We start from the raw sequence: 18,426 nt of genomic DNA on the forward strand, positions 1-18,426 counted from the left end.
AATATTAGTGTTGAGCAAAAGTATGCATAAATACAGTACGTAGTACTGGGTTTCTATGCAGTTTATGAAAGTATGATTTCTCCATCCAGCTGTCCATCCATCCGTTTATCCATACATACATCTCATTTTTTACTAGCTGGATTTTTGCAAGATAAATATTTCAAAGGCTTACTACAGTGAAAATATCTCCCATCAATTAATTGTGAACATTCATGCTTCAAATAGTCTAAAAAGCACTGAGAAATTATACTCTGAACCCTAAATTTGCTATAACAAATAAGTGCCAAAGGTGTTTAATAGAGGCCAGAAGAAAGTTTCAAATTATACAGTTTTAAGATATTCATACATACATTTTACCAGTTTTTCTTTAGCTAACTACAAAACAAATTCTTGCTCAGCAATGAAAACATTTCAACCCAAACGTTTGCATTTCTTTACCTGCATGGAAACAGCACAGGCGCAGAGAAATGTAAAGAGAAATAAAAAAACATATTTTCTGCTCTTTTCTTTAGTTGTGTTCATTCTCTGGGAGAGTTATTCTGATCAGAGTCACAAGCAGCAAAGCAAGTGGGTAATTGATTTTGGTTCATTTAGCCTCCTGGACCTTCTTGATTTCCTGTGAGGAGAGAAATAATAAAATACTGCAACTTGTGCATTAAACACAAACCGATAAAAGCCACTGTTCCAGGGTTTACATACTTCATTGAGGATTTCTTTCAGCTCCTCGTAGGCCTTCTCTAAGTCATCATTGATGATAACTATGTCAAACACGCCAGGCTCTTTACCTAAAAATAATTTCATCTTGTTTAGCCTTTTGTATTTTTACTAAAAGGTGTTTTATTAGGATTGTGAAGAAACTTACTAAGCTCCATATCGATGCGTGCAGCCTCCAGACGTTTCTGTAAACTCTCCTCCGTCTCTGTCTGCCTGTCTCTCAGGCGTTTTTCCTAAAACAGAACATGACATCACCTTTATCATTAAAAACTCCTTCACAAGCCACTTAAAACTGTACTTATTTTGATCCAGCTCTACACCAGCTTAATTAAGAGTAGAGAAATGTTGGCGTACAGGCATATATGAGTTGCATTACCAGGATCTCCATGGATGGAGGTTGGATGGAGATGTAGATGGGGTCCAGATCAGTCTCTTTAATCCGCTTCACCCCCTGGATATCCACATCGAGGATGCAGATCAGATTCTTAGCTCGTACATCTTCCACAGCAGCTTTACTGAAAGCAAAAATGACAGCAGAGAGATGTAGAACAACTGAGACCAAACAGGGAGGATCTGGTTGTGTTTAAGCAGGTTTTGGATGCATTTATGCAGTTTTGCTCTTTACAAAGCCAATGACCAGGGTAAAAGGATCGCTGCATTGATCCAAGCTGCTCAGACTCACTGAGTGAATGTTATCTTCACACTGTAAAAAAAGTCAGTAAATTTACGGTAAAAAACTGTAAAAAACCAACAGTTTTTGACCGTCGTATCCAAAAACATTGCATTACCGTAGAAATTACATGGAACTACCGTAAGTCGAAACTGCAAAGAAAGTCAGTAAATTTACGGTAAAAAATTGTAAAATGCCAGCAGTTACTGACCAGAATATTCACAGCATTATACTGCCGTAGAAAATACATGGCATTATCATAACTGAAGAAACATATATCCTAAATAATTGTGACAGTCACGAATGTAGAAAATACAGAAATATAGTGTAAAAATATAAGTAATTGTAAAGTTCTTAAAAAATTGTAATATTGCCAGCAGTTAATTACCCTAAACTTAACAGTAGCAATCAGCCAAAATTACAAATTTTGCTGATGTTTAGATCTACAATGTAAAAGCGTAAACAAGACTGCAAAATAATTTTTTACAAAGAACAGAATGCTGGTGTGATATTTTGGTTTCTTTTTTAATAATGCCTTTAATACACCAAACTGAAATCTCAGCAGTAGACCAGGCATCGATCTGGCGATCCACCGATTGCAAAGCAAACTCCTACAGCCAACGCCACCATCATTTATGAGAGCATTTGATCATTAACATTAAGAGAACTGTATGTTAGCCCCTCTTGCTTGAATGAAGCTGAAGTTGGTTTCCAATTGCTGCTTCCAATTTGGGAAATGGCTAAAGGGCAATTCCACCTAATTTTTCACTGCAATCAGCATCTTTAATTTACTCTAGCTAAAAAACTACAACACCTAGACTCTTCAAATCTGGACTAGATTATTCTCAACTCATATCAGAATATTTAGAACCAAGTGTGGGATTTGTAAAACCTTTATCTGATTTGTGAAACGTCAATAAAGAACAATTCTAGTGTTATCCAAAATCATACAAGTTGTAAAGTCACCCATCATTGAAGTTTCACAAATCCCACACTTGGTTTTAAATATTGTGCTATTAGTAGAGAATAGTCTAGAGCAGGGGTCCCCAAACTTTTTCCTGCGAGGGCCACATAGCTGTTCCTTTCTCTGCTCGGGGGCCGGTCTTAGTTTTTGGAGAAAGATACCTTAGAAACTTATTGTCGGCGGGGGGGGGGGGGGGGGCTGTTCTGTCTTTGAAACTGTCGACGGGGGGGGGGGGGGGGGGGGGGGGGGGGGGGTTGCTGACTACGACACATTCGCGGTCGCTTTTAGATAGATTTTTACCCAGAATGGAAATGGAAAAAACCGTGAGTGAAACGGTGACTGGGACTGACTAGTATATATTTGAGGGAAAGTTAGTTTAACATCTGCTCAAGAGCCCCCTGGTGGTTGAAGAGAAATCCACAAACCAGAAAATACAATATATGAAAAAATACACTGAATGCTCTCTGGTATGAGGAGGCGGGCCAGATCCGGCATTGCCAGACCAAATGACGCAGGCCGTAGTTTGGGGACCCCTGGTCTAGAGAGTTTTTCATTTTGTTATTGTGATAAATAGTAGGGTTTACAGTAAATGGAGACTGTTATTTGTCATGTAAACAAATAATTATCTAGTTTGCATTGCTGCTTGATCCTTCAGCATCAGCAGCAAGATTCTTTTAACTCTGTTCCTGTAGTGGTGTCCTGAACTCAACACAGTAAAGTCACTGTGCTAACTAAGGTTGCTAACTAGGGTGCTGAGAGCCCAGTAGGCCTGGTCCTTGTCAAGATGCTGCTACTGTCTTTGAAATCAAATTTCTGCTATTTTTGCACGTTCAGGAGGAGAAGGGCAACACATCACAGGTGAGTCCCTTTCACGGTTTCAACTGAAGTTAGCTAACTTTAACCAACTGACAAAGAAATGTGTAGTTTCTGAGCCATGCTGTTTATGTACATGCACTGCAGCTAGATATTTTTACTATATGGAACATTTAATCTTCACAGATGCAACACTTCCATTAATGTTTCTGTAGGAACGGCTGCATAGATTATATTTCTGGTCTACTTCAGACTACATGTGCTTAAAGTTATTGTTAATGGCAGAAGCAACTTTTTCCAAGTTTGGTTCAATAATTAATTTGAATTACTTTGAGTGTGAAATGTTCATGCATGCAAGTTAAATCTCTGAAGAACATGTTAGCTTTTGTTTCAATATTTTGGTAATACTTAGAAGTATAAAGCTTGGCATCAGAGATATTATTTAATATTTTCCTTTGACCTCTTGACTCTCACACCCAAAATACTTGCACTAAAGTCACTGGGTCCATGACAGTTGAAGGATTTGAAGATAAGAGAATTTAAATATTAATATTTTACAGCTTTTCTCAGTTTGGGTGCATCTCTCAGAACAGAATTGAAATTCTTAAAACTACCTGTTCAATCTTCAAATTACTGTGTCACTTCTGCACATCAAAACAATTAGTTTTGCAAGTTTTGCTTTTGTACATCATGTAGCTGGTTATGTACACTTCTATGCTTTTATAATTGTAATTTGCTTTTATCGTCTTGATCAAAATATGTTAACCCTCCTGTTGTCCTCGGGTCAAAATGACCCGCCACTGTGTTAAACCCCCCCCCCCCCCAAAAAATCCCCTAAATGTAATTTTTTTAACTTGAGATTTTAAGACTTTTCCTAGATTGGCCCAGACAATAGAAAAAGTTCAGTGTTGCTTTTATTCTCATTTCCATGTAAGCTGTACAAAAAAAGGTACAAAGATGGTCTTCAGGTCAAAATGACCCGTGAGGCAAATGGAGTTGAAATCAAGGTCACAGAGTTATTTACAAACCATAAAATGTTACAAAGTTTTAGTTGTGTCTCAGATCAATCAGTAGCAGAAGTGAGCAGAGAGTGGAAGGCCAATTTTCCGAGCCACAATGCCAGTCAAACTCTTTCACACCTACTCAAGACTGATGCGATTTGATGACCGTGAATCAAGACCAGCAAGACGTATGACAGACAAACTTGCAGCCATAAGAGAGGTATGGGACAAGTGGGTGGAGCGGTTGCCCTACCTCTACAATCCAGAGCCTGATGTAACAGTGGATGAGCAACTGGTTCCATTTAGAGGTAATCTGTTTTCATATTTGTAATAAAAGTGATTTTCACTATTGATTTCTTTGACTGTTTTCTGTGACACTGATACTAATCACTGATGCTAATGTCTTTTGTCCAAAGGTTGTTGTCCTTTCCGGCAGTATATGCCCAGCAAGCCAGCAAAATATGGGATCAAGTCATGGGTGGCTTCTGAATCAAGCTATGCTTGGAAAATGCAAGTCTATACTGGGAAGTCAACCAGTGGATGCCCAGAGAAGAACCAGGGGTTGCGAGTTGTGCTTGATGTGACAGAGGGACTGAGGGGTCACAATGTGACATGTGACAATTTCTTCAACTCTTATGAACTCGGACAGCAGCTCCTGAAGAGGAAGATCACCATGGTTGGTACAGTTCAAAAGAACAAGCCTGAGCTCCCACCTGCACTGCTTGGGTCAAAGGAGAGAGAGGTCTTCTCCTCAAAGTTTGCCTTCACACCCACCACCACTCTAGTTTCCTACCTCCCAAAGAAAAACAAGAATGTAGTTCTTCTGAGCACACTGCACAAAGACGGCGACATTAGTGACCGTGAGGACAGGAAGCCAATCATCATCCTGGAATAAAACCGAAACAAAGGAGGTGTGGACAACCTAGATAAGGTGATTGGAGCATATAGCTGCAGAAGAATGACTGCCCGCTGGCCCCTGGTCATCTTCCACAACATCATTGATGTGTCCTCCTACAATGCCTTTGTGATTTGGATAGAGATCAACCCAACCTGGATGTCTCATAAGCACAACAAGAAGAGGGTGTTCCTGGAGCAGCTAGGAAAGGCACTTGTAACTCCACTCATTGAAAGAAGGAAGCATGTCCCCCACACAGAAGCCTCAGCAGCAGTTGTGAAAGCTATTCAGAGTGCAGCAGCTCCTGATCAACCTGAGGATCCATCTACCACAGCCACTTCCTCAGCTAAGCCAAGTAAGAGGAAGAGATGTCAGTTCTGCCCTCAGACTGTAAAACACATACTGTGTGCTGCAGGTGTAAGAAATATATCTGCAAAGGCTGTGCACTTGCATACTGCCCTACATGTGCCAATTAGTTGAATGGGTTATGTTATTTTTCATATTTTTGTATTGTACATCCTCTTGTTCACTGGAGAAAAGTAAAAGAAAATTAGTCACTGTGATGAATAAAAATGCATTCGAAACTCATTTTGCACATTTTTTTTCTTAAGCTATAGAAATTCAAGTGGAGAGGGAAAAGTCAAGTATTCACACACATTTTGTGGTGAGTGACAATATACAAGATAGAATTTGGTGTTTAAAATTCAATTAAGCTGCTTATATTGGGGGTTTATTGAAGACGGGTCATTTTGACCCGGAGGATAAAGGGTGTATACAGAAAATGAGGACAACAGGACAACAACGTGTCTGTGTTGAATTCTCAACTTCCAAAATAGCATCAGTTCATTGTGTAAGTCTTAACATGCATAAGTCTTAAAGTTGTCATAATGTGAATCATATATTAATTAATTTATATTCTATTATTTTCTAAATCTGTCCTGAATTGGTAAATTGCTCCCAAGTGAGTCCTGAGTTTCTCTAACAGGTCAGTGTATGAACCATTAGCTCAACCAACGATCAACCAGTTTTCTGAAACAGATTGGAGGTGCATCTTGTGAACCATCAGTTGGCAACATTATGCTCTATATAGTCAGAACACAACACAATGTTACATGTCTGAGAACTGATGAACAAGTATCTGGGCAGAGTGAACAGCCAGAGAGAAGAAGAGGAGTGAGGCTGAGGAGGAAATAGTTGGGAGGAAAGCAGAAGAAGAGTCAGAAGAGGCTGAGGACATCTGCCAGTTTCCATCAGTCCAACATCAGGACATGGCTGAGACCCACAACATGATGCTGATGGAGGTCCTCCCACCCTACTGTTCATTCCTTAACCCCACTGAGGAAAAAAGATTCCTCAGTGGAGTTAAGGAACAAAGTGACTATGGAAATTAAAATGTAATGTAATTTCTACAGCACTGTACAGTTTTCCTTGAGGAGATTGTCCTGTGGCTCCTTTTCTACTTTTTTTGTTCTCTGCATTTCTGTCTTTTTCTTTCTGAATCACCATGGCATGGTCCATGAATAAATTATAGCAAAAGCGTAAATCAGTGTTTCTCAATCCTGGTCTTCAGCGTCACCCTGTCCTGCAGGTTTAGGTATTTCCCTTCTGCCACACACCTGAATTGTATCTCTGGATGATTAACAAGCTTCTGCAGTACTTGATTGTCATCCAATCATTTGAATCAGCTGTTCTGGAGTAGAGGCACATCTAAAACATGCAGAGCAGGGGGGCGTTGAGGACCAGGGTTGAGAAACACTGGCGTAAATGATCCTTTTGTAGTCTCTTCTCATGACTAATCGATTTGACTGTCTTATCTGTACATAGAGAGACTATAACTTATTATTTTGAGTCACTGATATGTTAACAGACAGGATTTTAAGAGCTGAACTAAGGATTTTGAAAGCAAACAAATGCTATTTTTCCTGTTTCTACAAATTGTTTTGAGAAATGCGCTTACTGTTTTGTAAATGCCAACAATGACTCGAGAAATGCACCAAAAGTGACTGAGAAACACTAACCTAGCATAAATTGTCTCAGCTGTATCAATTTGTTTGCCTGTATGAAAAGTGTTCACATTTACAGCTTTGTTTCTGCTAGCTTGCAGGAAATGTAACTTACATAAATGGTTGAAGACAACCTATTGGCCTTCATGAGACTCAGATAAATGGTGAGTATCTATTTCATAAATTGCCTAAAACAGTTATATTTGTTTTTAGTTTGTGTATTTTGTCTGGTTGCAGACCAGAGGATCACACCTGTTGACAACAAACAAAGGTTTAACTACTGAATTTTCAGTCAGAAATGATCACACCACCTGGTTGAAGTACCTGTGTCCATATGCAAGTCAACAAAGGTGAAACAAACATTTAAGCGAATAAGATGTTCATGTAGTGCATCTTTCTAACTTTTTCTTTTTGTTTTCCAGCAGAGAGGAAACACCCGATTGACAACATGCGAGTCTCAATTTCAACCTGTGACTGGGAAGACTACAACCATCCTGAGCAACGTCTGATCTCAGCGACTTGTGACTCTCAACCCAGAACAAGAATCCTTTTATCACCATTTTGTCTTCTACAATATGTTATCTCTTATGTGGACACATACTGTTTGTTTTGTTTTTGTTTTCCAGATCTCAGTAATACCGTGAGGAAACTGGACATAAAATAGAATCAGTTCTTTTTTTAACTTGACTTTTTAAATAGAAATTGTTTCTTTAAGTGGATTACTCGTAATCTGTATTTTTGTTTAATTAGAAATTATTTTCTTTATAACTTTCTGTATAGAAATGCTTGACAAGTTACACTTCCTTGGTTGTTGTACTATAATTTGTATGGTAAAATTCTGGTAGGAACAGAGACCAGTAATTTACCATAAGTTTTTTTTGGGGGGGAGGGTTTACAATAAAATGTCAATATATCATACAGTCTGGATGTGTTTTTCACTCATGTAGATATTATGCCTCAGTCAGCATGACCGTATTTACTACGGCAAAACCACATTTTATTTTTTTTAAAATATTTTAGGAAGTACGGTATTTTACCGTATTTTAAAAATACGGTAGAATCCTGCATTTACAACATACGGTAAAAAACTGGCAGCTGTGGTTGCCAGAATTTTACCGTATATTAAAAATACGGTAAAATCCTGCATTTACAACATACGGTGAAAAACTGGCAGCTGTGGTTGCCAGAATTTTACCGTATTTCAAAAATACGGTGAAATCCTGCATTTAGCAAATACGGTAAAAAACTGGCAGCTGTGGTTGCCAGAATTTTACCGTATTTTAGAAATACGGTAAAAAACTGGCAGCTTTGGTTGCCAGAATTTTACCGTATTTTAGAAATACGGTAAAAAAATGGCAGTTTTGGTTGCCAGACTTTTACCGTATAAAGACGGTAAACTTCTGGCAACTCAGCTGCCAGTTTTTTACCGTAAAATGAGGCCGTTTTTTTTTACAGTGCAGAATAAGGAGAGATTAAAGGTGACTCATAAGATGCTAAGCTGCTGTGGTGCTCTTTTTAACTTATAGGTTCAAATTCCATCTGCCACTTAGGAAATGTGAACCTGTCTGCTATTAATAAATCTTCCTTAATTTTTCTTTTTATAACGCCTACTTCTTGTATCTATGAGTTTTTTTCTTTGGTAAGTATCCTTAAATTTGTAATACAAGTTTCCTGTGCTTGAATTTCATTATTAAAGGTGCTTAGATTTTAACTCTCGCTCTATTTTTACTCACTTATTAGAGGGTCTAAGCATTGGAATAGTCCTTTTTTGATAATGAATCCCACCTAAACTTGTTTTGGATTAATGCCCACCTTGTGTTATTAAGGAACACCTGGAGCTGGATGAGTGAGGCTCAAATCCCACCCTTTGAGATTTAGCTGATTAACCATCAAACCTGTGTTGGTCAAACAGGGCCAGCAGACAGCAAATCTTTGTATTAACCAGGATTATTGTCACACATTTACTTGATTTTTACAGAAGAAAATTGTGATTATTTACTTCAAATCATTTTACAGATGTCCTTGAGATGCTACAATAACATTAATATCCTTAATGTTATTGTAACACTTCTTTTCCTCCAGGACTGCCCTGGATTTAATTCCATCTATGTCTACTATTGCTCCCCACAGCATGATGCTGCCACCACCATTGTAAATTAGTTGCACTGGCTTCACTTTAGGGGTATCCAAGTAAACCAGGCTGAATATAAATGTTCCAAAAATATATATAAAAATACACATGCATCAATCATATGCATTTCTCCATGAAAAACATTTGATATTGACATTTCATAATGTGCCAAAAATGCTTTGTAAACATAATGACATATGTTACCTTGTTCCATACATGTTGCCAGAAAACTCAGCATTCTCAATAAACTCTCCGTTGTCGATGCCTTCCTGCATGGCCTCTCTCGTTGTGAAGTGGTAGTCTGCAAGATGCATCATCAGTTATAATGCTAGATCTGACAGAAAACATTCTGCTTTTAGAAAATAATAGATATAACGCACAACAATCATAGTAGAAAGCAACATGGATTACAGGCAATTAATAAAAATCAGGTGCAAATTAAATTTAATCAATTGAAGCTAAGTTTACAAATGTTTTATTTGTTACTATTTTGTTGCTGTAAATCTGTATCTAAACATTGTTCAGTATGAGCCAAATATCAATATAAAAAAGCAATAATGATGTTCTTTTTTTATTCCCATCAATAAAAATGTTAAAAGTTATAGAACAGCGTTATGTCCATACCAGATCCAATGATCTAAAAATCCTTCAAGTGTCAAAACCTCTCGGTAACTAAAACCACAAAGTTTCAGAAGCAAGCAAACACATTTCTACCTCTACCACTAATCTCCACATAACATGACAACTAATGCATTTGGAACTGAATACGATCCAAAGAGAAATGACAAGTGAGCTGGAAACAGTAAATATCATTAAAATTGGGGGATGATTTAAAAAAAAAAGATCATTTTTGACCCAAAGTTGGCTAAATTACAGCTTAAGGAATTCAAGAATAGTCATACATTTAAAATCAGAAAAGGAAAATAAAGAGTAAGATATTTTTTTAATTTGAAAACCTTGATTTAGTGACGCTAGTGGTCGGATGTGAATGGTTAGCGCTCACTTCGCTACAGTGGAGGGTGGAACAGTTTTATGGGATGTTGGAAATGGGAATCACTAAAGAGGCATCACAGGGGGCTATTTTCAAAAGCTTTTTACTCCAAAGTGTAAACTGTCTTATCTTGATTCCCGTTCTTTATTACAGTTTGTATAATCATGACTGATTCCCTTATAAATCCAATGACAGCATGCCAGGGTGATGAAAGTAACCCCCATCCCTCTATCTTAACAAGCTGTGATGAGGAATCACAGTGATCAAGATCACCTTTATCTTTGTGTTCTGATTCGTTTGGACACGAAAATGAGGTTTCAGAGGAAAAGACGTCTGCTACAGGCAGTAAAGTAGCCCCCAGAAGCATGGGGAGCTTGTTCAGCCCTATGGAGAGAACAAAAAAGGCACAGAAAGAGGTTTATCCCTTTAAATGAAGGGGATTACACAAGGTGACAAAAACTATTTTGCAGTTCACTTGGGAGTAAGAAGTGTCGTAGTGCTGTTGTAGCAAGGGGAGGGAAGGGAAATCCACTCTTATGACAGCCGTCTAGGTTCAAATTCAACTCCATGTCTGCCCTGAGTTGTCACTGTGTGTTAGCAAAGTGATGCTAACACAGCGTTAAAATGCTAAAACATCAAACATGTGCCGACTAGGCATGGGCCGGATGTAGGTATCAAGGTACACTTCAGTTTTAGAACCCATGGCTTACAGTCTTTTCATTAAGAGTTTTGTCCTGCTTCATGAAAGATAGAGCATCTGATCCTTCCTCCACATATGTTGTTGCATACTGCTGGTCAGCTGGCTGAATAACAGCAACTTTCCCGTTGCTGACAAGAAAGACAAATTCTGCTTTTTTATTACATTCTACAAAAGATTCTAAGGTTTTGTTTCTTTTCAAGTAAATAAACTGGTTTATTCCTGGGTTCGGTTTCCACATGCCCAACGGTGCCTCGATGAAACGAGTAGAAACATCCTGGTACTGTTCACTATCATACGGTTCAGGAAGAAGTTGATTTCTGTGTCCCAAATAAGATTGGTTTTGGTGCAAAAAGAGCGTATTAATATGTGCCTCAATAGCAACAGACCTTCTAAAGAGGCTGGTTGCTGTATTACATGTAGCACTCTGGGTGTTACATGTAACACAGCATGTAATTACATGTAATACATGTAATACAGCAACAGCTGTGTTACATGTAATACATGTAATACAGCAACAGCTGTGTTACATGTAATACAGCATGTATTACATGTAACACCCTTTGTGTGTCTTAGCTGTGCAGGTGAGTGCACCTTCCCACTAAACCTAATCAGCATGTAAGCAGAGTATCTAAACTGTGAGAGTGCGGTTCAGACACAGGTCTGGATTTTTTAGATGTGAGAACCTTATGGGTTTGATCTCACCGGACATCTCCTGTGTAATCTACCAGGTTACTCCATTGCAGGGATCAGAAAGGAGTGTGTATTTACTCATTTGAGAAGGAGGGTAACTGTTTAGTTACGTTTTTAGGAAATAACTTATTTTAAGTTGCTAAAATCCGTTTTTTCTGTTTGGTTTTGGTGCTCTCTCATTTTGCTTTTAGGGAGGAATTTTGGTTGACTGCAATGATTTTACTTCTATCTCATGGTTAAAGTTTTTTAACTAGTTGTAAATAATCAGTTATGTGGTTATTTATGTAATCTATTTTTTGCCACATCTTGTTTTTGACCTTTTCATTTATCCCAAAACATAATTTTATTCACTCCGAAGATAGCATGACTCTCTATCTTGTTTTCCATTCATTTCTATAGGTTCCCTACAGAGCCTTACCCTAAGTCTAATAAGTATATGCTTAACCCTAGACCTAACCTAAACTCAATTCACACCTTAGTGCTAAATCTAACTCCTAACCCAAAAACTGCACTTCTTCTTATGGGGCCCAGACTTTTGACCCCATAACGAGTAGCGGATCCTCACAACATAAGAATTTGTAGAGAAAAATTGGCCTTTACAAGATGAGAAATGCTAAAATATTTGCACACAGCTTCCTCCTTCTCCTAGAGATCCATCTGCAGACGTAACAAGCTGGTAAGAGTTTGATTTTCCATACTAAAAAGAATCCAACTTTGAAAGATCACTCAAAAAAGAAGGAATTATTCTGAAGATAACATAATGACAGATTACTGTCATCTAATTCACTCAATGATCTAAATATTTGGAGAGAAGCCCTGTGATCCGATGAATCTACTGTTACATTTTGGACAGGTCACCCTTGGAAAAAAGAAATTTTATCTCAAGTGATTCTTGTAAAATAATGGTTGAAAGTGTGAGAACATCATCCCAAATGTGAAGTATCCAATGTTATGGGATATTCTGATGTAGGACAGATTGGTCCACTCAATATCTCGGGTATAAAATAGACTTCCTGTAATAATGAAGAGTTACAAATTGGTTAAAGGACAACAAAGTCTTTGTTTTGGAGTGGTCAGCACAAGGCTCTGATAAATTTGTGGGAAGAGCTGAAAAGTTGTGTGTGAGCAAAGCAAACCTGACTCAGTTACACCAGCTCTGTCAGAGGGAATGGGACAAAATCCCAGCAAACTATGGTGAGAAGCTTGTGGAAAGAGACCCAAAATGTTTGAAGCAAGCCATATAGTTTGAAAGCCAATTCTACTAAATGACTTCTGAATCTAATGAAAGTTCAGCAAAACTGCAAGAAAATCTCATTATTTTTACCAAATCACTTTGGTAATCCTCACTGACCTGAAACAGGAACGGTTTAGTCTGGTTTAATCTCAGACAGTGAGAGGAATCAAGGTTGTTCCTTTTTATACAGCACATAAAAATATCTGATTTCTACCGTGATTTTTAAAAAAAGTTTTTTTCATCTCAAGGGTAATTGAAGTTGCTTTTTATTTCTTTAAATGAAAGGGAATTTTATCATGTCACACATTTATGTTTTCAACTTTGGTCTAAATACAGTTAATGAAACCCTGTTCTTTTTTTTATTTTTATTACTGAGGGTTATTAGATGATGGGAATCCCATACCGGCCCATGGCTTGTGCAGACGCTACAAAAAGTGTCACCTATAAAAGCCATCCTGCAGCCAGAGCCTCCGTACCTTTGCCATCTTCTTCCCCTGGTCGAGGATTCCTTGTTGTGTCTGAGAAAAGCATGGCATCATTAAAAAGCACTTACAGATCATCAACCAGATGCTGCAAAATCCTCAGTTTAATAACAGAATCTGTTGAATTAGACAGTCGGCATTGTTTCCTCCTTCGGTTACTCTCATGTTATGGAATCTAATCACTAACTGGCACACAGACATACGTGACACGCTGAATCCAAACACTCCCTCGTGATCCTTCATCAGCCTTTTCAGCAGGGTGCTCTTCCCTGCCCCAGAGGGACCACTCAGCACCACGGGCCTTGGTCCTGACATTGTTCCTGAAACAAACACCGAATGCTCAGGATTGTCGGTACCACAACAAAAAGAGTGTGTGGGCTGTAGTGTAAATTTCTGATTAAAAAAAAAGCACTTATAGAAAGCCACGATTTTGAGTTGTGTAAGCCATTTCTCCTCGGCGTTGAAGCTCAGCAGCTATCCTGTTAGCCGTCCTAAAGTGCACTAAGGTTAATCCTTTGATCCACTGCGCTGTCAGGTGGAGCATTTCACACAGAGGGTTAAAAACAAGCTGCTGCACTGATAATATGCGGATTTCAATCCCTGCTAGCAACTGCTGTGCATGAAGAAATTTCTCTTTAATTAAACAATTACTCTATGTCCTAATAGCTGGCCTGTAAGACAGCCAGAGCCTCTGAGGGTAGTAACATCAGGAGTGGCTGTTAATGAAGTCATGATGGGTCAGTCAGCAGGATTAATTAGATCTGGGACAGGTGGCCTATTTACCTGCTGCCACAAAGAGAGGACGATGTACCAGGGACACCAAAACAATTAACATACTAATGTAATGACACAGGAGTCTCTGCCTAAGAACATAATAATATTCTATTATCTCTAAGAGGCCTCAATAACCTTTAGTTGTTACTGTTATTTAGTTGCTAAATGTTTATTTCTGAGGGTAATATAGTGATATCTACTGCGGTTTATCAGTTATTTTAGCAGATCTATCTCTATAGTCTTACAGAACAACACAGCATAAATTAAAGACAATTAACAAGCTGGTGAAGAACTTCAACAGGAAGCTGTTGCTTTCAACATACTGTAAAATGAAGATTTACTCATGTTATTTTCAGTGACACATCAAATACATTTATTTAAATTAATCCCAAAAACAATTGTAATTTATCAGTCAATAAATACTCAACAATAACCAGTACTGGTTATCAATCACAGATACAGCTGTGATTCTGTATCTGTATGGTGCTGCACTACTATATATTCTTCTGTCCCTTTACTCCCATATTTTAGTTTGACTTTAGATTTAAGGAGTTTGGTAAAACGTCCATCTTACCTTTTCTCGCTGCGCCTGAATCGTCTGTTCTGCAGAGACGCTCAGCAACAGGCGATTCTTAAGCCTGGCGTCTTAATGGACTGAGTGCAATCCCAGTGTGTGTGTTTGTGTCACACTGGAGCAGCTGTCAGTCTGAATTACCACCATCTCCATTTAGCTCAATGACCAATCACATGTGAGCCCTCTTTGCATAAGATAGGCTAATCTTCAGGAACAAATGATTATTCATTCAGTTATGCTTTTGTTAGTGAAGCATCAAAATGTTTTCTGGATTGTGGCTTCAAACTCAAACCAAAGGGTTATTTTGCAGACATTGCTTTGGGATTTTGCTAATGCAGATGATGGCTGACGGTAAAGGGAAGCACAGGTGTTATTGGCAGAGTGTCTTGCTAAACTGGTTAGACAGTTTAACTTCTTATTTGTCACATTAGAACCACAAAACTTAATATGTTTTCTTGGGATTTTACATGATGGACCAACACAAAGTCGTGCATAATTCTAACGTGTAAGGAAAATGATAAATTGTTTTTGAAACTTTATTCAAATGAAAAATTGCTAGTTTTGCCATATATATTTATATTCAGCCTCCCAGAGTCAACATTTATTATAATCACCCTGCAGTTGCAGCTCTACTAACTTTTCACTTCTAAAGACTCAACCTGCCTGTTTTTCTTTGCAAGGTAGTTCAGACTCAGTCAGACTTGATGGATGGTGTTTGGAAACACCATTTTTTCCAAGAATTGCCACGGATTATAAATTGGATTTAGGTCTGTACTTTGACTGGGCCATTCTTAGACATGAATGTGTTTCTATTGAAACCATTCTATTGTAGCTTTAGTTGCATGTTCAGAGTCAGTATCCACTGAAATTTTAACCTGCACTTCAGTCCCTCATCATTTCCTACAGGTTTCTATCTGCTCTAGCCAGTTTTCTTGTCACTTATGGAAAAGAAAATGTCCCTGCATTACGGCGTTACTACCACCTGACCTGTGATAATGAGCAGCTTTGGATATTGTTTCACCTGACCTAACCCTAAACCTGCTTTGACTTTTGTTCCTTTGTCCTTGCAATGGTTTTGTGTACATCAGCAGAATGCAGACATGAACTAATACATTTTGGCTTGGATTTACATATTTCCTCTTAAATTCAACAGAAAATGAGCTGCACATTTACATAGCAATCAAGTTGAGAACTTTTTGGAGGCTTAAGCTGGTAACATGGGTCTAGTTTGGAGACTTGAAGTCAGATGTTTCTCATCCCACATTTCCTTAATGGTATTTTTTCAAATGTTAAGTTGTGAAAATCTTTGGCTGTTTACTCACTGGGCTCAAAAGTTTAGGTGTTAGGCCACGGTTGGTCTCAAAGGCTCAAAATAGCAAAGGTTTAATGTTCCTCACCTCCATATGAGCTGCATTAGGCTCTATCTGGCTAATCCTGCTCGACTCACTTCTTAAAGGGCAACCGCACCACATGCGGTTATCCTTACAGGGGGAGGCTGACGAATATCGGAATATCTGCCTTTCAAATTATTTATATACACAGAAAAACAAGTGTTCGACGCATTTTAATGTAGTAATGTTGATAAAAAGTACATTTAATAAAGCAATTGAAAGAAAAGTGTTGGTAAAGACAAAATGTGACTAATTGAGATGAAATTACAGGGAGCATTTGAAACCTAAAATAGTACAAACAACAAATATAAAAGGAACTAAACAAAGACGTTAGTCTGTACAGTAAATACAACCAGGCTGTTGTGCTAGTCAACATCATATACACACAGCACTCAATACATACATACACAAAACTATGTACATGTGCTTTCAGTTCATTTGAGTTCAACATTTTTCCCTTTAAACAGACAAAAGATTTTAAAAAAAGATAAATTATTATTTTCCCAAAGCATTTGTAATGCCTGAGCTCTCAGCTGATGCTTCATTCTGCAGCACAAAAGTCAACCTGGGAGCAGGTCAGAGGACATTAGAGGATGTTAGTAGTTCATTTAAAAACAGGAACATGTGAAGATGAAGGCGGACATTCGGGGCAGACCAGCTGCCCCAACATCGCCACCTCTGATTGGCTGAAACTGAGATATTTCCCTCTTCTCTTCCCGCGAGCTACAGATAGACCCGCCTCAGGTCTCCAGGCGAAGTGATGGTGTTGCACTGAGGACACAACTTCTTTGCTCCCTGAAACAGAAAGACGTCTTCAGTCCACAAATGTCTCTAGAGTTAATTTTTCTGTTTGTGTGAGTGGACATAATCGGAGGATTTACCAGCGTCCGCAGCCAGCACTCCTCACAGTGGACATGCCAGCACTGGATGGAAGTGAGCGGTGTTGTGTACGTGTCCTGCAGGCAAACAGAAACACACAGCTGTAGTTTGAAAAGCTGCCACTAGATGTCCTTAGGAAATTAAGAAAAAAGAGAACCATGAAGAAACAGGAGACGAGATGTTATTGGAACAAATCGTTGTTGTTAAGACTGGCATCATTTAATTTTTAAATATTCATAGTAGCTCAGAATTTTAAATCTTTTAGAAAAGGGGAAATTATTTTATTATCTAGAAGAAGAAAAGAAAATTAGACAAAATATGTTATTTTTCTGCGAAGAGATGTTTTTATTTTTAAATGGTATGTGGTTTCAGAGCCTAAGTATTGTTAGTTTTTGTTGTTTTACTCAAACAGTGCATGAAAATGACATAAACTATGAGGTGGAATGTTAGGTAATTCAGTCAAGGCAAATTCCTCAAAGTTTTAAATATTTCTGTTAAAAATCTACAGTTTTTCATGAAAAGAAAGCCTTATAAATCTAAACCAGTAGATGATACTTGCATATATGATTAAACAAAGAGCAATATTTATATTCCAGTGAAACACCATGACTAATAATGTAGATTTATAGCCCTAAACACAGGTCCCTGCAGGGATTTCAGCAGTTTTGGAGTTGCTGCTCTCTTTCCTTCCTGCATTTCTGCTCTGTTGGTTTAATTTGCCATCATACTCACCATGCAGATGAGGCATTTAAATCTGTCTCCTTTAGACAGCTGTTTCTCCAAATCTCGGATCCGAGCTTTAAGCGCGTCCAGGGTTGTTGGCGTGGAGTCCTCTGAAAGCCTGGAGGCACACACACACACACACACACACCCACTCAAAGCTGAGCGCGCTCAGTAACAGCATGGCAGAGCGAAAGGTGCGTGAGTTACGCTGACACTGGAGAGTCATTTATAAAATTGAAGACAGATTAAATTATTCGCTGGCCAACATGGACACTGAGCATGAAATTTAGCAGCAATCACATTGCCGGCATTGGCTGTCTCATTTATCATAGGAAGGAGACAGGGCCTGTGGAGGTGCGGGAGGAGGGTTGTCCTCACACAAACAGACACACAATTACAGGATAGACTGTATGTGCAAACAGACTGTACAGGCGGGACACAATGTATTAAGTGTGATGAAACATGTGTACATGCTTGCATGGTCTGCTAGGACCTTGATGGATGAGATCATCACATTGATACAGTGTTGTATATCATGCTGAGGGGGCAGCCAGTCTGATCTGATGGAGAACCGAGCCGCCAAAATATGGTTTGCAGAAAGCCACGGTCACACCTGCTCAGCTCTAATTGGCTCCTTCACACCTGAAAATGTTTCACTCTGTCCGTTCACCCTGTGCATGCTGGGAAATAGGACAGCACCACCACCATCAGCTCCGTGGTGAGCATTAAACTCATGTTTCTCTGTCATCACTTTGACATAAATCAAGCAACTTCCTGAGTGCTGCACAACTAAAGAG

At 38.6% G+C, this 18,426-nt stretch overlaps 2 protein-coding genes across 6 annotated transcripts in view; both read right to left on the bottom strand.

Annotated features, from left to right (window-relative positions):
* Positions 1–499: 499 nt before the first annotated feature.
* guk1b (guanylate kinase 1b) lies at positions 500–14,731 on the bottom strand. 2 transcript variants are annotated; one of them, XM_032571519.1, is made up of 9 exons: positions 14,637–14,731; positions 13,492–13,608; positions 13,283–13,324; positions 10,456–10,566; positions 9,396–9,492; positions 1,091–1,229; positions 863–947; positions 700–785; positions 500–616 (listed from the first exon to the last, which is right to left on the bottom strand). In XM_032571519.1, exons 2-9 carry the CDS (start codon positions 13,601–13,603, stop codon positions 587–589), a joined length of 702 nt encoding a protein of 233 aa, XP_032427410.1. In that variant the 5' UTR covers positions 13,604–13,608; positions 14,637–14,731; the 3' UTR covers positions 500–586. The 2 variants fall into 2 exon arrangements, with proteins under 2 accessions (XP_032427410.1, XP_032427411.1); XM_032571520.1 differs by lacking the exon at positions 10,456–10,566.
* Positions 14,732–16,184: 1,453 nt separating this feature from the next.
* The window catches only part of rnf220b (ring finger protein 220b), a 39,504-nt gene continuing 37,262 nt past the window's right edge, over positions 16,185–18,426 (bottom strand). For all 4 annotated transcript variants that reach the window (XM_032571135.1, XM_032571133.1, XM_032571134.1 and 1 more), the window contains 3 exons: positions 17,639–17,747; positions 16,909–16,983; positions 16,185–16,822 (listed from right to left, as the gene is read on the bottom strand). In XM_032571135.1, the coding sequence (XP_032427026.1) occupies positions 16,751–16,822; positions 16,909–16,983; positions 17,639–17,747 (256 nt within the window). In that variant the 3' untranslated portion in view covers positions 16,185–16,750. The remainder of the gene's footprint in view (positions 16,823–16,908; positions 16,984–17,638; positions 17,748–18,426) is intronic.

This window comes from Xiphophorus hellerii, chromosome 9 (genome assembly GCF_003331165.1).
Source record: "Xiphophorus hellerii strain 12219 chromosome 9, Xiphophorus_hellerii-4.1, whole genome shotgun sequence".
In the NCBI taxonomy this organism is placed as follows: domain Eukaryota; kingdom Metazoa; phylum Chordata; class Actinopteri; order Cyprinodontiformes; family Poeciliidae; genus Xiphophorus; species Xiphophorus hellerii.

What these genes read in the sequence shown, in the direction of transcription:
- guk1b (XM_032571519.1), bottom strand. Translation starts at nt 13,603, where the DNA reads ATGTCAGGACCAAGGCCCGTGGTGCTGAGTGGTCCCTCTGGGGCAGGG. An exon ending in GTTTGGATTCAGCGTGTCAC is followed by an intron (nt 13,325 to 13,491) that starts GTATGTCTGTGT and finishes TGCTTTTCTCAG; the next exon opens with ACACAACAAGGAATCCTCGA. An exon ending in ACGCATCGATATGGAGCTTA is followed by an intron (nt 786 to 862) that starts GTAAGTTTCTTC and finishes AATTATTTTTAG; the next exon opens with GTAAAGAGCCTGGCGTGTTT.